Genomic DNA, 23,881 nt, shown 5'->3' with positions numbered 1-23,881 from the left:
GATGTGCTCAAGGGGCGAACGAGCACGCGGGCAAACAATGACAGACGTATCGACGTGCACCGCGCAAAAAGACCGGCAACGGCAGCGGTGTCTGATATCGTGTGAGAGGGGAAAAAAGCTTCCTCGTTTTTCATCGTGCGTGTACTAGGAAGCGGTTATGCATTCGTTATTACGCTAAGCGGAAGCACCTGTGGACTATGAGTGTACCGGCGGGTTCGGTGCCCGGTCGAGGCTTCGCCTTCGAGGCGACTAATACTCGCTCGTGTAAGAAAGGGAGGGAAGAGAAAAAAAGAAGAGGAAAAAACGGCCGAAAGATTTTTCCCTTCTTTGTTTCCCTTCGCTTCATACATTTTTACGTATCTATTTTCCTTTGACTAAAATGAACTCTCGGAGACTTAATCAAAGGGCCGATTTAATTCGCATAACGTAAGAATCCTCTGTTAAGATTTCGTACACCGCCATCTTCGTTTCTTACATTCGTGCGCGTTTCCTTTCTGTGCTCGCTGCTGCGTGAAAAAATACATCATAATAAAAATACAGCGTAACGATATCTCTTCTGTCGGATCATATGCGTATTTTATCTCTCGCTATAACTACATATTTAATTAAGAAAAGAATCTGTTGGTAATTTCCTAATAAACAGAACTCGAAAGAACGAAAACAGCAAGTTTGTTTTACAGTTTTGCTCTTCATATATGCTTTTCTATTATATTAAATAAGGAAATCTACAATTGTAATATTTCCATACTTATATATTTTTATCAATTAAATAAGTCATTACAATGTTCAAGTTTCTTTTATATATATATGCCTTCTTGGGATTTGAACGAGGATTTAACATTTCCGCGCGTGTTCACGGGGAAATGAAATAAATTATAAATAAAGTACCGAACTAGATTCTATCAGGAGAAAGTGGAGTGATTTTAATTTCACGCTATCATCCTCTGATACGATGTCAACTTCCGTTAAATTATGGTAGTTTATCGAGTTTCCTTTAAGAAGATATTATACTCGCCGACTCCGTAAATTTACTAGAAAGTTGTATGACATGTCTTCACTTTAGATGACTGTTTTGATTGCCGAAAGCAATATGCAAGAAATAAAGTGAAGTAGTACAAACTAGATTTACTGGATTCAATAGATCTGCTTCGCATAGATTTATTCACTCAAAATTACCGTGTTAACGTATATATGTTAATTACAGGATGCATATAATTGCTAGGCTAATATAAAAAATCTCAGTAAAAAATGATTGACACATATTGATAATAGTACACGTGCAAATTCAAATTCCTAAAAAACATTAAACAATTCTTTATGTAAATTTAAATTTGATTACTTTTTAATCGACACGGTGATCTATTTAAAGAAAATATTTTGCAAGTTTTAGTACCGCATCTTATACGTCAGATAAAAACTATTTCATTTCATTTATAATTGTGTTCTATTAAATTACCGTTTACCAGATTATTAAATAGTTACAATTATCAAGTATTTAGAAAATCATGCAAATTATTGCGATAAATATCTCGTCTGTATTCTTTGTGTGCGTATGTGTGTAGACATATACATATAATTTTATATAACATACTTAGCAATATTTTCGAAAAATACAATTTATGGAGAAGTCTACTCGTAACTATTACCGTTATAAGTGAAAACGTCACGAAAGAGTCCTCGCTCGAGGACCCGTTCGCCGTACGAGCCGTCGCGTACAGCGAATCCGCGAAAGTACAATCAGGGGGCTCTAACAGGGTTTCGTTGCGAATGATACACCTGTCGTTTCAGCCGTTTCAGCCACGGCGAAAGACGGAAGATGCGCGTCCCGGCCAGATCGATTTGCAGCGGTGCGCCACTATACAGTTAGCCGTAATATCGGCATTCGGTTATCCGAAGCCGCTACTTACGGGTTATACGCCGACATCGAGAGGCGCGCAGCGCATTATAACTCATTTATCTGGGACATTCTCGTCCGCCATATGACGCGCGCGCGGGGCAAACGCGCGAGAGGATAGAGCCGTCAACAGCGCGTTCGTTTCTCTTTTAAAACATCCCTCTGGTACCGGCGACAGACTGTGGAAGAATTTAATGTGCCGAGCATCGTCTTTAATCATCCGCCGAGTTAACGGATCCTCGCTGTTCTCCTCCATTTCTCTCTTCCTCTCGGAGCGAAGCGTATGGTAGATCATTCTCGCCATGTAAATCGTTCGTCTCGGGGGAGCGGCAGGATACGTCGCGGGGCTTTAATTTCAGGACAGCCACGAATCTCGCGATCGTCGTTGAACGCGTCGGATCGTCCGGACGTAATATGCGGCACATCACCTCCACGTAATATCCCTTCTCTGTGCGCTGGAGATCGAATTCCGAACGAAATTGCGCCGGCCGGAGTTTAAACCTTGAAACAGTATCGTACGAGTAATGAATATCGTGTCACGGGCGAATCGAGTCGCGTTTGAACAAATGGCCAAGACAGAACCCACCGCGCAGGACAGCAAGATAAAATTACTCATCGGGTCGCCCCGTCGTCGCCAGATCTCTCTCAGGCCTCCCGTTCCTCTTTTCGCTCCTCCAGATCCTCCTCCGCAGGTTTCCGTTGTCGCATCTCGATCCGTCGGTGCGCTCCCTGACCTCCCTCACGACGTGACACGACGCGGCGACGTTCGCGAGCGAAAATCGACGACGTCGTCGTTTATGGTCGCGCGATATTTTCGACACTTTGCACGGCACTTACGGTATTATAATCTCGCGACGCGACGCGTACTTAAATTAGATTGATTACACGGCGGAGACGCTACGAAGGGAAGCTGCGTACGGATCCACTCGACGCCCGTGACGATGCCTCGCACTCTCGGACTCTCGCAGTAAAGCTAAAGCCTATTTTACAACGCAAAATGCAAAACGCTAGCTGCAACGTTGTCGCGGCAGCCAATCAGAAGCGTCAATGATGAGTACCACGGACGATTGGCTGAGGCGACACATCGCGGCTAGCGTTTTGCATTTTGCGCCCGTTGTAGAATAGGCTTAACGCGGCGGGGAGAATTTCGTTAATCGCCGCGCGGCCAACTTCACTCGCCAGGGAGCGACCGTCGCGGGAACACGCTACTTGCTCCTCCCACACCCGTAATGTCAGGAAAACGTTTAACGCGTTAATTGATGTTATATATGCGCGTACAATCGGTAAGTATAATAATGGAAAATAGAACGGGGCCGCGGAATCTCGGCAACACGAGTTGGGCAGGGGGGGGATGAAGGAGAGGTAAGCTGACTAGGCACGCCGAACGGCCGACCGCGCACCGCGCGCGACGCAGTCAACACCCCCCACTCCGTCTCCGTCATTCGTGTTTATCGCGGCCCGCGGCGCGCGGCGCTCCCGCATTCCCACGATACATGAATACACGTACGCACGTATATACGTATCGTCGCCCGTCGGACTGTGTGATATGTTTATTTAATACATATGCTTCTCAGAATTGATATGGATATACCGAGGTAGTATACATACATCATATTCGATAATATTAACTTTCGATTACGTTCTTTCGGACGATCTCGCTTTTCTCAACCGTAAACTTGATCGCGTCGAATCGCTTTCGGAACGCGGATAAAAGACGATGAGCGGACCGTAAATCGAGTGACGCCGCGACGTGTTTAATTACTACTATAATTGGCGATCACACAGTCTCTATTAACGTTGTACGTATTTAATCGTGTTTCGATATTTGGTGATCGTATACATTTATTCCTTACGTCGCTATATATATATATATCTCAATACGTAAAAGTAATCTCGACATTGTAACATATTCGTTGTTCAAAGTGCGAAAAGTACATACAAGTGGGAGCAACAAGTGTAACATTCTCGCGACGCGCGACGGTTGCTCCGGAGTCCGGCGAGTGAAGTTGGCTGCGCGATTTACGAAATTCTCTCCGCCATCTTACTTATAACCGTCTATCTGCGGGGTGCGGGGCATCACGGGCGTCGCGCGTCGCGCGTCCGCGAGTGTGGATCGTCCAGCTTTCCTTCGCAGCTTATCTCCGCCGTGTAATTAAATATACGCGCCGCGTCGCGAAATTAATACCGGGAGTGCCGTGTTGAAAGTGTCGCGCGATTATAAAGCGACGACATCGATTTTGGCGCATTCGCGCGTGAACGTCGTCGCCGCGTCGTGAGTGAGTGAGTGAGTGAGTGCGAGTGCGCCGATGGAGAAGCGACAACGGACCAACGGAGGTGGACCGAGCGGAGGAGGAGGAGGAGGCCTGGGAGAGGCATCGGGCGACGGCGGAGCAACCGGGGGTGAGTAATTGTTATTATTTATTTGTTTTATATTTTGCCGTGTCCTGGGCGGATTCCGCCACTTTCTTCGGCGACCGCGCGACTTGATCCGCCCGTTATACATATTCGAATAATTACTCGTATGTACAATACCGCGTTCGAGATTTATAAGTATACTTACTCCGGCGAATTAATTATGCGAACGAATTAACGCGGATATATTTGCGGCTGCGATTGTTTTTTTGCGCTGTAGCATTTTAAAATCGGATACCTGCTAAAATCGTTTTAAAAATCGAACGGGCGCGATAATTATTTAAGTATTGATTATGTTGGACACTGATGCTGATGTATATTTATTTCTATGTTGCAGATCAACGCAGGGCTACAACTTACAACTCCGCTGTTGCGCATCGGCCGGTGAGTGATTTTTTTTTCATTTCAATTTCGAGGCAATGGATAATACGATTCAAACGATGCAGCACTTTTTCTATATTAACTTTTGTATTAACGGGATCGTGTTTCGAGTCGTGTTTCAATCGCACATCGCCGCACGTATATGCATATATATAAAGTCGGCAGAGGATTATGAATTATAAAAATATTTTCTAGGCTCTATCCATTTCCGAGCCTATATCCGTTTCGAGAGGCAATAGATCATAATACATACATATTACTTCTCATTTGTAGTATATTTTATATTTTTATACTCTCAATATTTAATGTTTTAACTTTTTCGGAAATAACTGTAGGAATAAATAATATATTCAGATATGAGATTCAGATATGAGATACAGAACGCTTTACCGCTAAATTAATTATTATTTTAAATAAGAATTTTGATATGTCTAATAATTAATAGAAAAATACTGTACGTGATTCTTTTGTATAATATCTCATTTCTCATACATACGTTTCATTTACGTTGGATTTGTAATATAATTTTTACAAATCCAACGTAAATGAAAAATGAAATGAATGCATGAGAAATGAGATATTACAAAAGAATCACGTACAGTATTTTTCTATTAATTATCAGACATATCAAAATTTTTATTTAAAATAATTTAGCGGCAAAGCGTTCTGTATCTCATATCTGAAAATCTCTAATATTTATTAGATAATATATATAGATAATAATTATTTGCTTATCGATATATTTAATTTTGATGTGATTTTGATGATTTTTTTAATATTTAATTTTGACGTAAATTATACGTATGATTTAATTAAAAAGCAATAGTTTTAAAAAACAACTGAAGAATTTACTCTGTATGTGTGGGAGGCTCACACACGTAGGTTTATCTACGTGCGTACGTGTATGCCTGGTATAAGATCCATGCAAACGTAGGAAAATTAAGCTTGTCAGAGATAGAAATAATTTTCTATTTTTGCACCACGAATAACTTGCTTACATTTTTGCATGAATTTTTCTTTTATACAGAGATAAATTTGTTTCTAAATTAATCTTCCCTAGACATTTTTACCTACTGTGACGAATGCTAATTATCATTTGAATCCGTTTCTTAATATCTTACCATGTGTCGCGCTTTTTGGCTATTACACGATTACAAGGAAAAATTCTACAGGAAACGATTACCGCGCTCATTTTGTATAACGCGGAGAGATTCGTTCATTCTCGTATTCTCGGAATATAGCGAATTTCTGAAGGTATAACACGCGAGAAACACACGCGGAAGTATGAAGTAGGTATGAATTATTTGCGAACGATTAAAATAACACTCACTGTTCGCGCTCTCTGAGTGGAACTAATGAGTGAGATGTAAGATATTAATCTCGCGCGAGACGCCAAGTATAAATCGAAAACGAGGCAAGTATTCAGAGAAACTCGGACGACGCAGAAATCCAAATTCTCACATTCGCGCTTTCAAATCCGAAAATTCTTTAATTTCGAGTCGTAACTAATATATAACATATGCAAGAGAAATTATCGATCGAATATTCATCGGACGATAAAAAAAATATATACGCAGAGTCAGTTTACAGTTACCTTTTATGGCTTTTCAACGGGAGAAGATATAGGCGCGCGAAACGTTCTAGCTCGTCAAAATTCTTTCCTCTTAATCGCTTATAACATTTTTATGTTAGTCGAGACTTGATTATTCACAACTTGAGAATTCTTACATTCATGGAAGCGTCGAAAGGGCAACGCTTGAGAGAAAAAATAAAAAAAAACGTCTTTTTAACTAGACAAAAATAAAACTCTTTAGATATACGATCAACTGAAATAAATTAAAGGCAAATAAGAGCCAACGGCGATTTATTTCTCAGTTGATTATCTATTTTTAACATAGGACAAGTTAATTAAGCAAATAAAAAAGTCTCTCTCCCTCGTGTTATACTCTTGAACCCGCGAGCGAAATGTCTCTCAAGAATTAGTCACGATTCTAAACCGGTACGTCATAAAAATTATTTACACGGTTGCAAAAGCAATGCCGAGGGCATGATGGCGCAACCGTGCGCAACATTCACGTCTGTTAAGTCCGAGGATGATTAAGAATCGCGCGTTATCGTTAGAAAATTTTGCCCCCCTCCCCCTCCCCCGCCTGTCAATGCTTCGCACCGCTAAAGTCGGAAGATCGATGACGTTTGTCTCGCGCCGAGACGCTCGAGGCACGTTTGTTCACATTGATTCGTATAGCGCCTGTAATCGCGGCCACGACACATAGCTAGCTAATTGGTCGTATAATAATTAAAGTCGCGATAGCAATCTTGTTTCTGGTAAAATATAGCTTGTAATAATTTCAGCAGACGAACGCCTAAATTGGTGGCGCAAACAATGATAATTATTTATTCTCTTCTAATATTATAAAATTAGTCTGATTAGCCTCAGACTCATCCCGGCCGGCGATTTGCGACTACAGTTATACGTTAACGAGTCAAACTAAATAAATTTGTTTAATCTTATCATTTTTAAAGAGAAATGATTCCAATATGTCGACTCAGTAATAAGAAAAAAGAATATAAAGATATTAAGTGGTTTCGCTTTATGATTTTGCGATCCACCTTCTTGAAATACGATTTAAACGATGCAGCACTTTTTCTATTAACTGTTAGTGTTGTATTAACAGGATCGTGTTTCGAGTCGTGTTTCAATCGCACATCGCATGTATTATATATGCATATATGTATAAAGTCGGCAGAGGATTATGAATTATAAAAATATTTTCTAGGCTCTATCCATTTCCGAGCCTATCCGTTTCGAGACAATAGATTATAATACATATATTAACTTCATTTGTAATATATTTTATATTTTTATACCGTCTCTCTGTAAAAGGAAAATTCATGCAAAAATGTAAGCAAGTTATTCGTACTGCAAAAATAGAAAATTATTTCTATCTCTGACAAGCTTAATTTTCCTATGTTGGATCTTATACAGGCATACCTATGTACGCACGTAGACAAACCTACGTGTGTGAGCTGCCCGCACACATACAGAGTAAATTCTTCAGATGTTGTTTTTTTGAAACTATACTGCTTTTTAATTAAATCATACGTATAATTTACGTCAAAATTAAATATTAAAAAAATCATCAAAATCACATCAAAATTAAATATATCGATAAGCAAATAATTATTATACATATTATCTAATAAATATTAGAAAAAATTAGTAAAAATCAATATTATAATATTTGTTAGTGACAAATGATTAGTATATTATAAGGGCACTGACCTGGGAAATGCGAGTCTGAGATCGGCTCTGAGTTTATTTAACAACTCGCTGACTGACGTGAACTGTCTCAAGGTCATCTCGCCACTTCCGGACGCGTAACCGGAACTCGAACTGGTTGTCGACGGCAGAGTACCTTGAGAGTCTTGAACGGTTCCCAATGGGCGTCTTCCCCATCGTCTCAGCGCGATTGCGTAATCTTCGGCATTATACGTGGGTGGTCTTAAGCGTTCCTACGAACAGTTTGATCATTTGTTTGGAAAGAAAATTATTAAATTATTTTATTCCATGAAATATCAGCTTATATTATTAATGACATTTTATATCACATTTCGAAAATAATTAGATTTTATCTGTGACGAAATAAAGCCCTTCTATATAAGATCATTAAAGTAATGACGAAATGATCATCGTTGGAAATGTCGTCTTAACTTGAAGAGTTAATTTATTAATTAATCTATACAGAATTAGTATTACAGTGTCAGTATCTCGTACATCGAGTGAATCTCGAAGAGCACACGAATTATTGCCGCTTACATGCACGTACGAAATATTTATGTCGAAGGGTAGGAAGATATCTACGGTTAATTTCAGGGCGCTTCCGATCATAAATTGATAGGATCGTAGTGATTATCGTTTTCTCTCGTTGTCCATAAGTTGCGGCGGTAGCTGCTGGATGCTGCTACGAGAACGGTTACGACGATGAAACTAGGATCGATGATCAAAACCAATTGCTCATACGGTTTGATTTCCACCAGTACGAATATGTAGATTAAAATATATTTAGACAAGTGTTTTAGAGATCAAAGAAATTCTAAATGAATTTAATAAATTTGTGATTAAAAGAAAACGCGTCGTTAATCTAAGATCTTATGCATGACAAATCGATTCATTATTTGCCATTAATGAACTTTAATTTGCATTAATATCAATAAAATCACAAAACTGAATACTTTGTGCGAATAAATTTATTCCGTTTTCGTCGCGACAATAAAATACACACATCGAGCCTTTCTCACTTTTAAGTGTTTCGGGAAGCGATTCTAATCAGCGATGCTTCCTAATACGTGCTGTTGTACTCCGCACGCGAACAAATTACGTAAAATTGATTTACTTTCATGCTTATACGGTTAACGTAGAATGTATATAAATTATGAAGCAATCCGCTATTGACGCACACGGAAGCGGTATAAATTATTCAAATGAGTCAATTACATTCTGAATCGTTCCCGTAAGCGCGTACGGTTCTTCTATTTCAATATAACGCACGCTTATCAAACGGCAGCGCGCGGGGTTAATCGAACGAGCCGTCTTGAGAAATCGCAGCAAGCGCGATCATTGAAGAAGATTCAGACTCCCAATTATAAATAAACCATACGAGAGAATTCCTTAAAATTATCCCGTTTTTATTCGTACAAATGAAGCAGACGTTGATGCATAAATAGTAAAAAATACAGACGGAGTTTGTAGGAGTTTGTCCAGATGCAGGTTTGAAGGAAGAACAAAAAAAGGAGGGGAACAAAATAGAAAGGAAATCGAAAAACCCACGATATTCTCGCCTCTCTGGTTTGCGGTCGTACGTACATCTCGTCCGCGGTTATCGCATCGTCGCGGTCGATCGCATTCACTCGCGGCTCTCGCTCGCGAGTAAATAAACACTATTTATGACAGCGGAGAACGCAGCGTGACAGTGAGAATATACCTCGATATAATTTCTTAACACCGTTTACGCGCACCACGTCTACCCTGATCGGTCGCTCAGAACGCGCTTGCTCCTTCCCGTATACACATCGCGATGCATCGTCTCGAAAATAAACATTCTCTGTGTTATCCTTTGCGTTGAATTTTCCGAGTATTGATTTTATACAGCGGACTTGTAAGATTATATGTCGGAAATCGAAGATCGCGGATGCGACGGGTATTATCAGCGAAATTACAGCTGGATCGTCCGGCGATTAATAGAAGAGAAAAAAAATTGGATGGCTTTTAGAAAGCGCGAATTTTAAATCGATTACACGACGTGAGGATCATTAGCAATCACGATCAATCACGCTCGAGTACTTATTGTTTATTACATCCACGAGGAACGTTCTTGATTGGATCTCGTTACAGCGAGATACGACGCGTGCCGACGTCGCCTTCGTTTTGGCTCGTCTTTACGTGACATTGTGATGATGAGAGATAAGATTCTATAGCAATAACTTGCTTATTAATTAACTTACGGGGGATGCGTTCGCGCAACGTGTCGGGAAAAGAAAACGAGCTATTTTTTTTTTATCCTCCGCTTCTTTTAAATTTCTAACTTTGGAGCGAAAGTATAAAACGCGAGGTTGATGTGTGTGGCGCGCACGCGGCTTATAAAATTGATGATTTATCGAAAGTGTTAATAACAACACTTTCGATACGCCATCAGCTTTACATTTATTTTACGCGTCCCTTCCGCAATTTAAGTGAAATCGCCGCCGAGACTTTCCCGCAACGATGGAACATCGTCGTATGGCTGCGCGCACATATACGCGATATCTCGTCACGCAGTCGATCTAATTTCGAGTCCGTCCGCGATTTCCATTTTCATCCGACGCAATTGAGCAATTTCGATCTGAACACTCGTAAAATCCGCGACTTTCATGCGCGTTGAAGTGAAACTACTTACTTACGCGTTGGCGATCCGCCTTTTTGGATAGTTTTTGAATTAACGCACGGATGTGATAAAACGACGAAACAGATATACGTTTATCCCTGATTAATTAAATTGTTCATGGATAATTATCGTTATCTCACGGCATATATTGATATCGACTATTACGTACTGTAAAATAAACTTGTATAAACCATAAATTTTAACGCACATGAGCAAGATTCGCTAATGATCGCGATATCAAGACATATGTATTGGTTTAATTGGAAGAGAAATTGTATCGCGGAAATTGATATTCATTAATCGCGCGTGTGACAGAGTATGAGATATATATATATATTATCTCTCGTAGTGCAAAAAGCAAAATATCATAAACCAGTGGGAAAGACGTGCGGGAATATTTATGAGACACCGCATGTGCAATATATAATCAAGCTGTACGCGCGCGTATGCCGTTAGCGACAAGGTCAAGGCGGGAAGTGACTTGCCACTTCAGCTCGGCAAGGCCAGCTCTGTTCTCTTAATATTATAATATCCTCTTTCTTGTCGTACGCGCTCGAACCGGGTTTAAAAGAGGCGATGGGGTTCTCACGGTGCGCGTAGCGCAAAATGACGATCGGTCGTCCTGCTGCCGATGCCGGTCTGGCCTGTCTCCTATGTATATTTACTCAAAGTTGAAAGATATGCTAATCGGAAACTTCCTGATGCCGGTCGTCGCACGCCGTGGAAGTCGTGGAACGGCTATATTTAACGCGGCTCCGGTTACATCATAAAGCTTCCGCGCCTGTTTACACGCCGGCGAAGTAAGCCGACGCGGCGACGGCGACGTGCGACACAATCGTTTTCAGCGTGTTCGTTAACATCGGTTACGTACGCCGTAATTCACTTAGCGTTGCCTTACCTTTTCCGGTTGCGGTCCCCATGGTTTCACAACCAGCAGTTCCTCCTCCGCATTGGGCGCCATGTCCGACTCGCTGAAAAATCACAGAAAAAAAATGCTTCAGAAAGTGAACGGGTATAGTATATGATTCACGATTTTATTTTATTGTTTACTTAAAAAATGTGTATTTAAAATTGAAAGTACAACGAAATCACAACGAAGTAAAGGTTGACTTGTGTTTTCCTTGTTTTTGCTGCTAGATTACGAGAGAAACATTAAAAGAATGTGAATTTTTTTTCTTCTGTATACCAAAATTAGTAATTTTAGTAGCATTTAATAGCATTTTTGAAACATTGATTGTTTTTTTAAACTATATTTTAGAATAATATGGAAAACTATTTTTTTTCTTATTTTACACATATATTAGATACAATTCAATTTGTATGCACAGTTAAATTTATAGTGTCAAATTCTACTCAATTTGAGTCGTTTTTTACCATTCCTGTAGGTCGTCACTGCTCTTACTCAATATGTCGTTAATTTAACTAAACCAATAAAGTTAAAATAATACTATTTTGTGTTAAAATAATAAATTTCGACATATATGGGTAATTAAAAATAACAAAGTGTTATTTAAGTCGAGATATTTAAATTTCATCCTTTAAAAGTGTGTACTCCGGATTTTTTATGAAACTAAACTTTACGACAATTTGTAAAAGCGCATAGCTATATATATTATATTAATCCGCGCATGACGATACGCAAAAAGAATTAATTTATTTCGACGTATAACGCAAGGACAAAATTTCTGCAACATCGTTTCCGATGACGTTTCGCAATTCAATGCGAATGAAGAAGCGGAAGTGGCATTGAATTCCTACCGCATCCGATTCGAAGAAAGCGCGAGGCGGAAAATTTCTCAAGACAGTTAAGAGCATTGTTCTTCTTGAAAAAATGCCATCTCTCTCTTGGTCACTTTCATACAATGCAGAACGTTGTGTTTAATTAAAGAGTCACGCACATCGCGCTCGCGCTGTCGATCGTCCGTACCGTGCTGTAGAGCGATTCCGCGGAATTTGCTTCGTGGTATTTTCAAACGGTACCTCACTCACGCGGTGCGTTCCGCCAGGACGGAGGCGATGGCGCGTACCAGCACCGTATATATGCGTTATTGTAACAAAAATGGAAATTAATTTTCATCGCTATTTCGCTCGTTCTACGTTTCCATTCCGCCCGATTCTTGAGAAATTCGCTTATCCTCTCTTCTGGAGAAACGTATATACGCATCTCGTGATCGAGAGCCCGAAAATCGCAAGATGCGTAAAGAATTTCGCGATAGATTTCCGAATTCTTCAGGAATACATGATGTATATTTTATCGAGAGGTTGATCGAGCTTTATTAGCCTTCTCGGCTATTTTTTTTACATAAAATATCGTTAAATTAATTCCTCTACATGAGGTACAATATATTCTCTTAACCTACGTTTGAAAGGTTCAATTCTTTCGCCGTGCTTAATTTTTATCGGCAGGGCGTTATACATGTTCAAACCTTCATAAAATATACTTTTCTGTGCGCTTCTCGTCCTGCAATATTGAATTCTATAATATTCTCAGTCTGCCTCGTTTGCCGTCCACTCACATCTCCTACTATTTTTATCCTATTACTTAAATGTTTTGGCGAGAGTGAGAGAGAGAGAAAACTCCCCATCAGAAATTGATTCAATAAGAAGGACTTTAATTAATAAGGAGGTCTTCCATCATTAACTTTTGACGCTTCGCTCGAATGTGCGATTTATATCGCAGCGTCACGATGATCTCGCACGATTACTCGCGGTAATAATCGCAATTGTATTAGCGCGAGAGATTCTGGTTATCGCGCCGGTAATTGCGTTTCACACTTGCGCACCTGTCCGGTATGCAGATACAATCTTATCCGTCGAGAGATAAAGGCGGAGACTCCTCTCGCGAGCGCTCTGGCATTTCACGGTCCGACTGCTGCGCGGTGCAATGGATTCTACCACGTATAACATTACGAGGACAGGGACCACGGATGCTTAGTTTTCTAGGTTGCCCGATGATAATAATGGGAGTTATACGATCGTGTCGCGGTCACGATCGACCGTGTATGATCGTGCCATCGCGGCATCGATGCCTTCGATGGCAAGCCGAGTGGATCGGAGATGTATGTACCATGATGTTTGACGGTCGCGTCGTGACCTTACAAATCACCACCGTAACCGTAATCACCGATTCCCGTAATTCGATTTAAAGGTTACTATTCGTAACATTAGCGCTGCGTTACAAACCGGTATATTAAACGGCGCGCTGTGAATCTTGTATCACGCGATTGACTTTCTAGTCGGATGTTCAATCGCGTATACGTGTTAACAATGTTAACATGAAACTGTCGTAGGAAAATTTGCAGTGTATAATGCGTGTAAGATGTATAATTGATTTAGAAAAACAAACAAAATTGTAACAATTGTGCTATTTAATTACTTCATTTCAGTTAATCTGCTTACTTTCATGAATATTGATTTGATCTATCTCAATGTATTCCAAATGAGAACTTTTATGAAGTCAGTGTTTTGTTTTCAGAATTTCGGCAGAACTGAGAGACTCTCTGGCTCTTTCCTATAGGAAACTCCAGAGATCCCAAAAAGCTTGTGCTTAAAAATATATGCTTAAGAAAACAAAAATCTGACAATTAAATATAAAAAATAAATACAAAATGTTATAGTATTTTTGTTGTGCGAGACACACATCTAAACAGAGAGTTCACGTTTTAACTTTTTTATTTTAATCGGGATCGTGTGACATAAAGATGGAGAGAAATTGTTGAAAATTTTGCAATAAAAATTTAATTTTTTCGTAAAAATTTTTCCATAAAATTATGTTCTCGAACGTAAGAAATTCAATCAATTACATCGAAATTCTGAGAACGGCACGCTGACTTCTCAAGGATTATCCGATGTCGCTCTCTATACTCTCGGGTGTCACACGCGTGGACTTCCCTCACGGAAGCCCGAAGCCCGCGACGAACACGTGCGTACGTACGTATGCGGGTACACTTGAAACGCGTGCTTGGGTATAACGCGAAGGAAAAGGTACGCGGCGTAAGTGCGTACCCTACTACTCGGAAACCGTCGAGGCATTGACCCGCGCGCGAGTGCGGTTAAGTCACCGCATGTGCACGCGTGGATTACCCGATATATCTGCGCATCTACGTGCGTCCGCTACGCCGGCACACGTATATACATGCAAGCGCGCGCGGTGCGCTTCAATAGCATTAAAACGGCCCACGCTCCTCCACCGCCGCCGTATCCCCCTTCGCGGCTACTATACCGCCGGCCTCTAAACAATTCGCCACCGTATTCAACCGTAGATTTCCGTAATACACATTAGATCGTCAGCAGGCCGTATATACCTATAGCGATTAGACGCTGACGAGGCTATGACGGAACCCCTCTATTTTGAAATTGTCGAGTTATCTTTCTATTCTGAAGTAAATCTTTCCTAATGGGAATAAAAATGTAGTTGCATATTCCTTTTCCCAATAGGAACAAAAATGTTGCACGTTCTCTCTCATTAATTTTTTCTATAGGTATACCGTTATGTGATCATGCGATAAATGTGCGGTGTAAGAAAAGGGGGAGAAGAAAATTTCACTTTACGGAAAGGCAGTTCCCAGAAGTCCCATATTACGTCTGCGATGTAACAAGGACTCGCTATTTTTATTAGCCTGAAATATACACGGTTGATGATACCGAATACACGACACCGGATGAGATCGTCTTTCTCGTTGAATGTACGTTCCTTGTAAGAAGTCCCGCTTGAGCGACGATCGGATAGCTTTAACCAGTCAGAAATAATTAATACATTCGATTGCACAATGCGCCGTTCTTAACACGCACGCGATGGAAGCGCGTTCCCCGTCGTGTGCGTCCAGCGATGTACGAGCAACGTACGTTCCACATAGTATATATAGGATACAAGTGGCCCGGGATGCGCAAAGAGGCGCCGCGCTCTTCGAGGCCGAGGACGACCGCGGAAAATCTTGCGACTGAGAACGCAATGTCGTTCATCTGCCTCGTTGCGACCTGCGTGCGAGAACGAAATTCTCTCGCCTCGTCAATTAAACATATACGTTTATGCATAAACATACGTAAAAATGTCCAATGCACTTGTAACGCGATTTACAAAGATGGTCATTTCAAAACGAAATATTCGCTCATCGTCAAACGATTGCGCGGTAATAACGCGATTCTCTTCGGTGTCGAGATGAAAAGGCATTTTCAAACTTACCGAGCCATCGAGAAAAGTACAGAGGGCTCGGCTTCATTGTGTGGAAAATTGATAGGTACTGCAGAGCGTAACGAGGTGCCGCGACTCGTTAAAACGATTATGCCCGTCTGGTCGAACCGTTGCGTAACGAAAAATATCGGGAGATAATACCGTCATCGAATCGTAATAACGGAGAGGCCGAGTTTCCACCGGCAATTAACCGGCAACTAAATACCAATTTATCTCCCTTCTCTTCGGCATAATTAATTAAATTCTTGCGTCACCTCTTTTCCAGAGGTGACGCAAGAATTTAATTAATTATGCCGAAATTTCAAGAGTCAATGCGTGTTCACGCGCATCTCGAGACTCTTCCTTCAATTCGAAAGCAGCTACTTTAACGGCACAATTGACGAAATGGTATCCGCGAAGCGTCTAGTGGAAGCGAACGCCGCAGATCCGTGTTCCACGGTTATTAAAGTCGAGGTCGTCCTGAGCGCCAACGGTTGAGAGGGCACAGTTTGAATACGAGAAGAGGTCATCGCGAGAGCGATTGCGAGGGGGTGCGAGGGAGCCGCGGGAGGGTAGGGGGAGGGGAGGAAGACATTGTAAGCATCACGATGCTCGTAATGCTTCCCGTCGAGTGTTCCGCCGCATCAGATATCGCGGCGCGCGGAGAACGTCTTCCCGAGCGGAGAGTCGGAGAACGCATTCGGAACGCGCCCGCGCCACGCCACGCCGCGCCGAGGAAGAGACGCGAGAGAGAAGAAGGCGCTACGATCCCCGGGACCTCGGATCGTCGATCTTGACGACCATTAGCGGAATACACGTGAAGTCCAGGGGGATTTTTCCGTTATGACTGTTCCGGGAGCTATGCACGCTGGAATGCTAACCGAGCCCGGCGCGATGCCCGGAAATGCAGTCGTCCCGTCTACCATACCTGATTCCTCGCCGCGTGCGAAAGAAATACGTTCGTATTTCCCCCGAGGGGGCTGCAAAAACCAGCCGGACGTTCGTCGAGCTTTCGCGCGCGGTATACGTAACGCTAGATTTCGTCGCTGTACACGCCGCGGAGCTTTCGCGGATTCGCGGCACGAGCTTGAAGATTTTTTTATAATCGATTTTTATAACCGATCGAGAGCGGTACGTGCGCGTGGGATGAACATTAGAACCAAGGGGGTCAAAATGATTTATTTACATTTAATTATTTATAAAATATCATACGTTTTGAAATTTTCTCTAACTTTTATTAAAATATACAGATAATTAATTTTATAAATTTACTTCCTATTTTTATTTTTTTTTTTATTTTGACCCCTTGGATATAGAAATAAGTATAGTTAATATTCGGTGGTTCTAGTATTATAAAAATACAATATAAGAATTTCAAGTCACGCAAATTTATGCGTTTTTTATGCACATTTATTCTGTTATCTTTTTACGCGTGCAGCAATATAAACGTAAGGGCTATTTACGCTCCGAGGCGTGTACGTGATAACAATTATGATATTATCCGGCATCAAATAACTATACTAACTCTAACTACACTGTCATGGGATTTGTAATAATCTCACATTCTAACCCGATGAATAATGAATTGCCCAGGGTCATTTAAAGTGTATTAAAGTTCGTGCGTGCGCGGTTCGGATGGCCGAGAAATATAGCTACTTCACTCGTGTATCATCGTAAATCGTAATCACGATATCGTGCGCGATTTACATTATGTTTATTAGATAATCAACATGGAAAGAAGTTCTTGATCTCCGAAGTCACGCTACATTCCTTCGTAAATCGGGAAAACCCAACCGCCTCCTCGCCGGACAATAATTTCTTTCCAAAACTATAAGCTCCTTATTATTATTATTATTATTATCATCCCACTGTGCTTTACGCGGCATTTAAAACGCATATACGCGCCCATTACGCATATTACATTTTCACCGTTCCGATATCGGCTCGCATTCTCATCGAGCACATTTGAGCGCTTCGTTCGTCACGCATCGTAAAATACATTAAAAAAGGCCCGATGACGGATGACCTCGATCTAGGAAGAGGATTTTCAGGACGTGTGTGTGCGCGCGCGCAAACCAGGATCTGAGCGGGAAAGCCACCGGTTTATACATATATGTTGATTACAGACCTCGCCCTGCGATGAATCGCTACCGTGGATGCGACCAGAGGAAAAAGAAAAAGATAAGGAAAAAAGTGACGAGAGAGAGAGAGAGAGAGAGAGAGAGAGAGAGAGAGAGAGAGAGAGAGAGAGAGAGAGAGGAGGAAGAGGAAAAGGCAAGAGAGGGGAGACTGCGACCGCGGTCCAGAACGATAATAAATGTGAGATCGGATCGGGTTGTTTGTTTTATTGGTGGGAAACCGCTTGAGCGAGCAACGATCCAGATTATTTGAATATCGTACCACACAAACGCTCTCTAACTCGATCAGCTGAAGACGACAGTCGGGTTAAAATCGATTCGCGACAGGTTTCGTTCGGAATAATTCGCGAACCCGTTCCTAATCCGCTGCTCATTACGTGTTTCGTTGCGTCATTGCCGTGAACTCGACGTGCGAAAGCGGTCTCATCGAGAATAATCGCGTGAGATAATGGGGATAAATCGATCGTCGATAATCACTCGGGCTGTCAAGAGAAACGTACGGAGGAGCAGATGCAGAACGAGACGATTATAATTTAACTATTTAAGGATTTCAGCAATGAATGGTAGCTTTTCGTATTCACCGCTCTAACATCTCAATTCATAGAAAACGAAGCGTGTTCTGAATATTTCATGCAGGATGCATACTTAAATGTCACCTCCATCGATCATGGAGATTACTGTCAGTCGCTTTCTTGGAACGGGAGTTCGATCGAGAGCGGTTTCGCGGAGAAAACGATTCGTGTGTTGACGATACACGTGGCGCTCGCAGGAAATTGAAGTCATTAATGCCCGACCGAGAGAAACGAGTAACGCCCTATTGGTCGAGATACGCGTAGCGTCGAGTCGCATCATTTTGATGCGCGATATATATTTTCTTAAAGGCCAAAAACTTTCTACCTGGAAATCTCACTCCTTCTTCATACCGTCCTCCTTTGCCTCAGTGACTAGAAAGATTAAATATAAAACAAATGATAATGCCGAGGAATAAAAAAAAACATTTTATTTATAGACCAAGAAAGAAATAAAAATCTGAAGAGTCGTTACCTCGATCTTTAGAAAAATTATTAAATCTCTATTCTCGATAAAAACAGATATTCTTTGGAGAAAGAAGAAAAAGAAAGATATCGCCGGGATGTTTTCCTTATATAAAAAAAAAGAAAAAAAAACAATCCACGAGATTGACCGTGAAACATGCTAAAATTATTCTTACTCCACGCACGTTTCGAAAGCTTCCTGCGAATAAACTCGCGAGATCTAATACGCGCGAGGAGCCAATGTCCCGTGAAATATACGTCGATTCGGATCCCGTTTCGTTTGTCACTGCTCGCCAACCGAGTGTCCATTGTAAAGATCGTACGCCGCGCCGTTATGAATCTCTGGTTATAAAACGGGTCCTCCGTCTGGCGAGCTGTACCATTCTCTCTTCCCCCCTCTTCCTCCTTGCTCTCTTTCTCTTTCTCACCGGCGGAAGGTATAACTGTATCTTTTCCGCGGGCCGCGGCACATACGTGAACATCTGTGATCGTGCGGCAACGAGACGCGAGAAGAGAGAGAAGGAGGAAGGAAGAAAGGATGCTTCTCTTGAAAAAAAGAAGAAAGAGAAATAAATAAGCGGAGACGGACGGACGAATTCGCGCAGGATGACGCTCCGACAGTTCGGATTATCGCACCGGAGAAATCTAATTTACAGCGGCACGACGCGAAACTACAATTTCTCTGCACCGTTAGCCACTTCGATGCACTTCGTTTAGCGAGATGACATTTAATTCAGCGTGGCGCGCTCATCGGAACAATATTGTCGAGATCACCGCCGGCGCCGCTCCGTACTTATGGTCTCACCGCACTCGGAGCGATTCCCGCTCCGAATATCTCGACGTAGCTGAGAGAAAAATGTTAACCATCAGCGAAAAAATATTGCATTCTTGTATGTACACATGAGAGTTACCCGCGATTCATTGACTTAACAGTCGCGCGGAAAAGTAACAGGGGGGGGGGGTAATTATTATGGTAAGAGATGCGTTTGAACGGCGGTTAATTGCACGAGACTCCGCATCGGGAATGCGCGACCACGTGCGGTAGCAAACATTATTCATCCCGGCGGCATAACGGTCCGCAATAATTAACACCGATGCGGAATTATTGGCTAAACACGCGGTAATAAAATCAACCGCGCCGAGAAAATGTATAGCCGCGTGAGAATACATTTGCAGTGGTAACCGCGATAACTATTCTATTTCCAGCAGCCTGCGAGACTGTTTCGCGCGAGTTGCACAACGCGCGCTTGCGATAAATCATAGGTGAAGTAACGACGGGACTAATTAGCCGGGCGAGGTTTAGACAAAGGTTACTTGTTATAAAACGCTACTGATGGGATGCGCGATATCAAATATATTACACGTAACTTTATTCGTCGAATAGACTTGACTGTATATATTATTGCGATCGTTGATCTTGAATCTTACGAATCCTTTGTTGTGTAAATAGATTGTGCGTTTATTTAATTTATATAAGAGAATCCCCAAGACACACACACACACACACACACACACACACACACACACACACACACACACACACACACACACACACACACACACACACACACACACAAAGGAAAGTAATGTAAACGCTTTCACGAACAAGCTGTATCTTCCGATATTTATTTTATATGTTGTATTATGTATATAAAATGTTATATTTTACATACGTAATTTTCTTATTGAAGATCCAAATTTGGAAATCAGACAGCCAATTGTTACACCCGAATAGTAAGAAACAGAAAGATATGAGTGTGCCGGAAGTACCTGTTCATGAAAGCGTCACATCTTGACTTCATCTTGAATCGAAATTCTCACATAAATTGCAATAAATTACCCAACAAAAGTTTCGCGAAATCCACGATTGGCATATGATTCTAATAACATAATCAAGCTTATTCGATAAATAAATTAATATTATATAGACACATAATACATTTGACACCGTATATATTATATACGTATTATAAGAAGTACGCCTTTACCTAAAGCTTGTAACGATTTCAATCTGCTATATGAGAACGTATAAATTAATCAAAAGTGTAAAAAAAAATGCTCCTAATATGATACTAATTAAAATTTGTTTTGTCCGAAGCGCCGTCGTTCGTCCATAAATTGTTGTTGAAATCACACGGGCTCGTGAGAGTCCGCTTTCGTGTCAAAGGAAACGATTTTGCGTTTACAAAACATCGTTTCCGTTTGCGTTGCACTCGTTGCAGTCCGCGCCGCAGCTTGCGCGAGTATATACCTTTGTTTTACCTCGCTGAGACAAAGAGCGAGCGAGCGGAGCGCCGCGCACCACCCGTCTACGCACTGTGAGCGGTCCTTTAAGCCGCGCTCCATCGCTTTCACGGAGGAATTCCAAGTCGCGCCAAGTGTGCAACGGGCATGGAATGCGAGGATGGTAGTCTGCATATATGCATCGGTAGAAATTCAAGCACGCCGAAGCCAAGCAACAACGATTTCCGATCTCGACGCGCTTTGCTCGCCGTCCGCGCGCATCGCGACACGTGTTTACACCTACACGTGACGCGTTTACGCTCATCGCGCGGACGACGACGCGGAGGCCATAAGGATCGAGATGTGACCCGAATGATTTATAGATCCTCGAGTAATATCGTGGCGCGCGCAGAAGCGAGGAGAATCCCGACGGTGATGTCCGCTTGCGATTGTCCGGGACGCGCGGCATCATATCTTTTGTTATATTTCCTATCCCTTTTTCTCTTTGTTTTATCCCTTTCGCGAAGAATCTATCTTGAAATAAACGAAAGAATAATAATTCATCTCGAAAAGTAGTTAGAAATTGCTTATTTTGCTGATGCTTACACAATTTTACGTGCTGTTACAATGATGGACCTGTCGGATTACAAAATTAAAATTTTAATCTTCTTCGATTCACGATTGAATTTAAAAATCACTTGCGTAGGTAGTCGTTAGACAAAGAAAAGATGTCGCATCGTATATATTAACGCTAATTCGAGTTCTGCGATGCATGCGATATCGCAAATTTATATACGTCGTGCCGGCTACGATATGAATCCAGATTAGAGCGTATTAGTTACGTGAGAAATCATTTCCCAACCGCTAATGCTACACGCGTATCAAGAAATCCCATGACACATATGTATGTGTATACTTATACCATTATACAATGCAATTTCAGTGGAGATCCTGCGAACGGAACTTTGCGTTGAATAATTCAATCTTTCTCTCCCTCGAGAGCAATATTTACATAACGATATTTCAAAAATTTCATGTGCAACGAATTACGAGCACGGAAAATCTTTTTTTTTTTTTTTGTAACTGGTTCACGAGCTGTAAAAGAGAATAGATTCCCATCAAGTGAAGAAGACAAAGTCATCAGTCTTCTACTGTACGTACTTTCGTATGTGTTTCTAGAATCGAAACTTCGTCATCTATACCAACCAGGTCTGACAACGTCACGTTGAACAAAAATATCACTGCGATCGAGGACGTGATGGTCACATTTTGTGACGGTTACGCAATATCTTGAACAATAGATAGATTAGCCACAGTAGCGCGCCGGGATACCGTGAACGAATCGTTATCTCCTTGTCGAGGCGTGATTGTTTACAGGTCGATTTAATGAGTCGTTCGCAGGTCGTTTGCTCGCTTACTGTAACAAAACCATCCTCCTTTTTCCCTTTACCCTGAGAAATCGCGCCGACGAGACTCAATCAGAATGTAAAAAGAACTCGATTAAAAAAATCAATTTTTAATGTAAATAATTTCAACCATCTAAATTGTATAAACGTATTATTTGAAATAATAATAATCAGCTCGAACATTGTTCATTAGGCAAAGTATCTAATTAGGCAGCTAAAAAAATATAAACTTTCTATCTCTTGCCCGCAGCTCTTAGAGATACATAATTTTATTATTTATTTTGATAGAAAATTTATCTTATTCATAACAGATCGTTTTCCATTACACACGTGTAAAAGCTTCCCTTTATTATTGTTATATTTTACATATATATCGTATACAAGTATAATTCCTTACAAAAATATAGTTAAAATTTTTTTAATGTAATTAATTTTTTAATTGGACATAGATACAAAACTTTACAGATTTTATTTTTTAAAATTTTATTAAAATGTCTTAATTTATCTTCACATTTTATATAAATAAAATGTTTTTAAATTTTATAAATTAACTATTATTTTTAGTAATGTATTTCAACATCCTTAAGCTAATCAATAATGAACTCATCTATTTTATAATTGGGGATTTAAATGTTTGCAAAACAAAACATTCGAAATATAATAATTACGCTCTTATATAATAATATTATGTATTTGTGCCATGTTTAAAATATGATATGGAATATTGACAAATTTCACAACGCAACGCGAGATTTCTGATCAGCTTTCAAAATAACACATAATGTACATGCTAAATTGATAATATTATATAATAATAAATATCAAGTGCAACATAAACGACCGCGGTCGTCTATTGTATATGCCAATTGATTGTGACGTTTTAAAGAATTATATAATACTGGCTATATTCGCAGCTTCGATCTCGGCTTTTCTACTTATCGGCTAATTAATTTTAGCACATGATTTATGCGTTTCTCTGAGTAATTGGATCAGCATCATTCATAAATCGCTGCCAGCGAGTCCCGCGAGAGCTTCCTACTAGTTAGAATGATCTACGATCAGGCGGCGGCGGTTTTGCTCGATACCGCATGAACCTCGCGGAAAAATCGCCGACGCGGAAAGCCATGCTTAATAATCGTCGTTGTTCCGAAGCGTAGGATGCACGGAGATGAATCGCGCACGTACAGCTGAAACGGAATTGTAACGGTGAACGTCATTGAAAAAAAGCGCTCCAGCAGCATTCGAGAAAAATGTAAATAAAAGTCTACCGCGTAATTGGATGTTCGCGATTAACTGGAGGTA

At 41.0% G+C, this 23,881-nt stretch overlaps 2 protein-coding genes across 6 annotated transcripts in view; one reads left to right on the top strand and one right to left on the bottom strand.

The window, feature by feature from the left end:
• Positions 1-23,881, bottom strand: part of Mwh (multiple wing hairs) — a 48,116-nt gene that overhangs the window by 10,397 nt on the left and 13,838 nt on the right. For 4 of the 5 annotated variants that reach the window (XM_077403910.1, XM_077403911.1, XM_077403912.1 and 1 more), the window contains 2 exons: positions 11,507-11,579; positions 7,971-8,200 (listed from right to left, as the gene is read on the bottom strand). In XM_077403910.1, coding sequence (XP_077260036.1) covers positions 7,971-8,200; positions 11,507-11,579 — 303 coding nt within the window. Of the gene's footprint in view, positions 1-1,907; positions 2,102-7,970; positions 8,201-11,506; positions 11,580-23,881 lie in introns of those variants that run through there. The other variant, XM_077403915.1, reaches the window with a different exon arrangement.
• The window catches only part of LOC143896237 (uncharacterized), a 69,580-nt gene continuing 49,758 nt past the window's right edge, over positions 4,060-23,881 (top strand). The window contains exons 1-2 of the mRNA XM_077403939.1: positions 4,060-4,294; positions 4,644-4,690. The gene's annotated coding sequence lies outside the window, so the exon portion shown is untranslated. The remainder of the gene's footprint in view (positions 4,295-4,643; positions 4,691-23,881) is intronic.

Source organism: Temnothorax americanus, unplaced genomic scaffold, assembly GCF_048541705.1.
Source record: "Temnothorax americanus isolate GAGA-0224 unplaced genomic scaffold, ASM4854170v1 Scaffold18, whole genome shotgun sequence".
Lineage (NCBI taxonomy): Eukaryota > Metazoa > Arthropoda > Insecta > Hymenoptera > Formicidae > Temnothorax > Temnothorax americanus.
The sequence above is the reverse complement of the archived record's forward strand: the minus strand, read 5'-3'. Positions and strand labels throughout refer to the sequence as shown.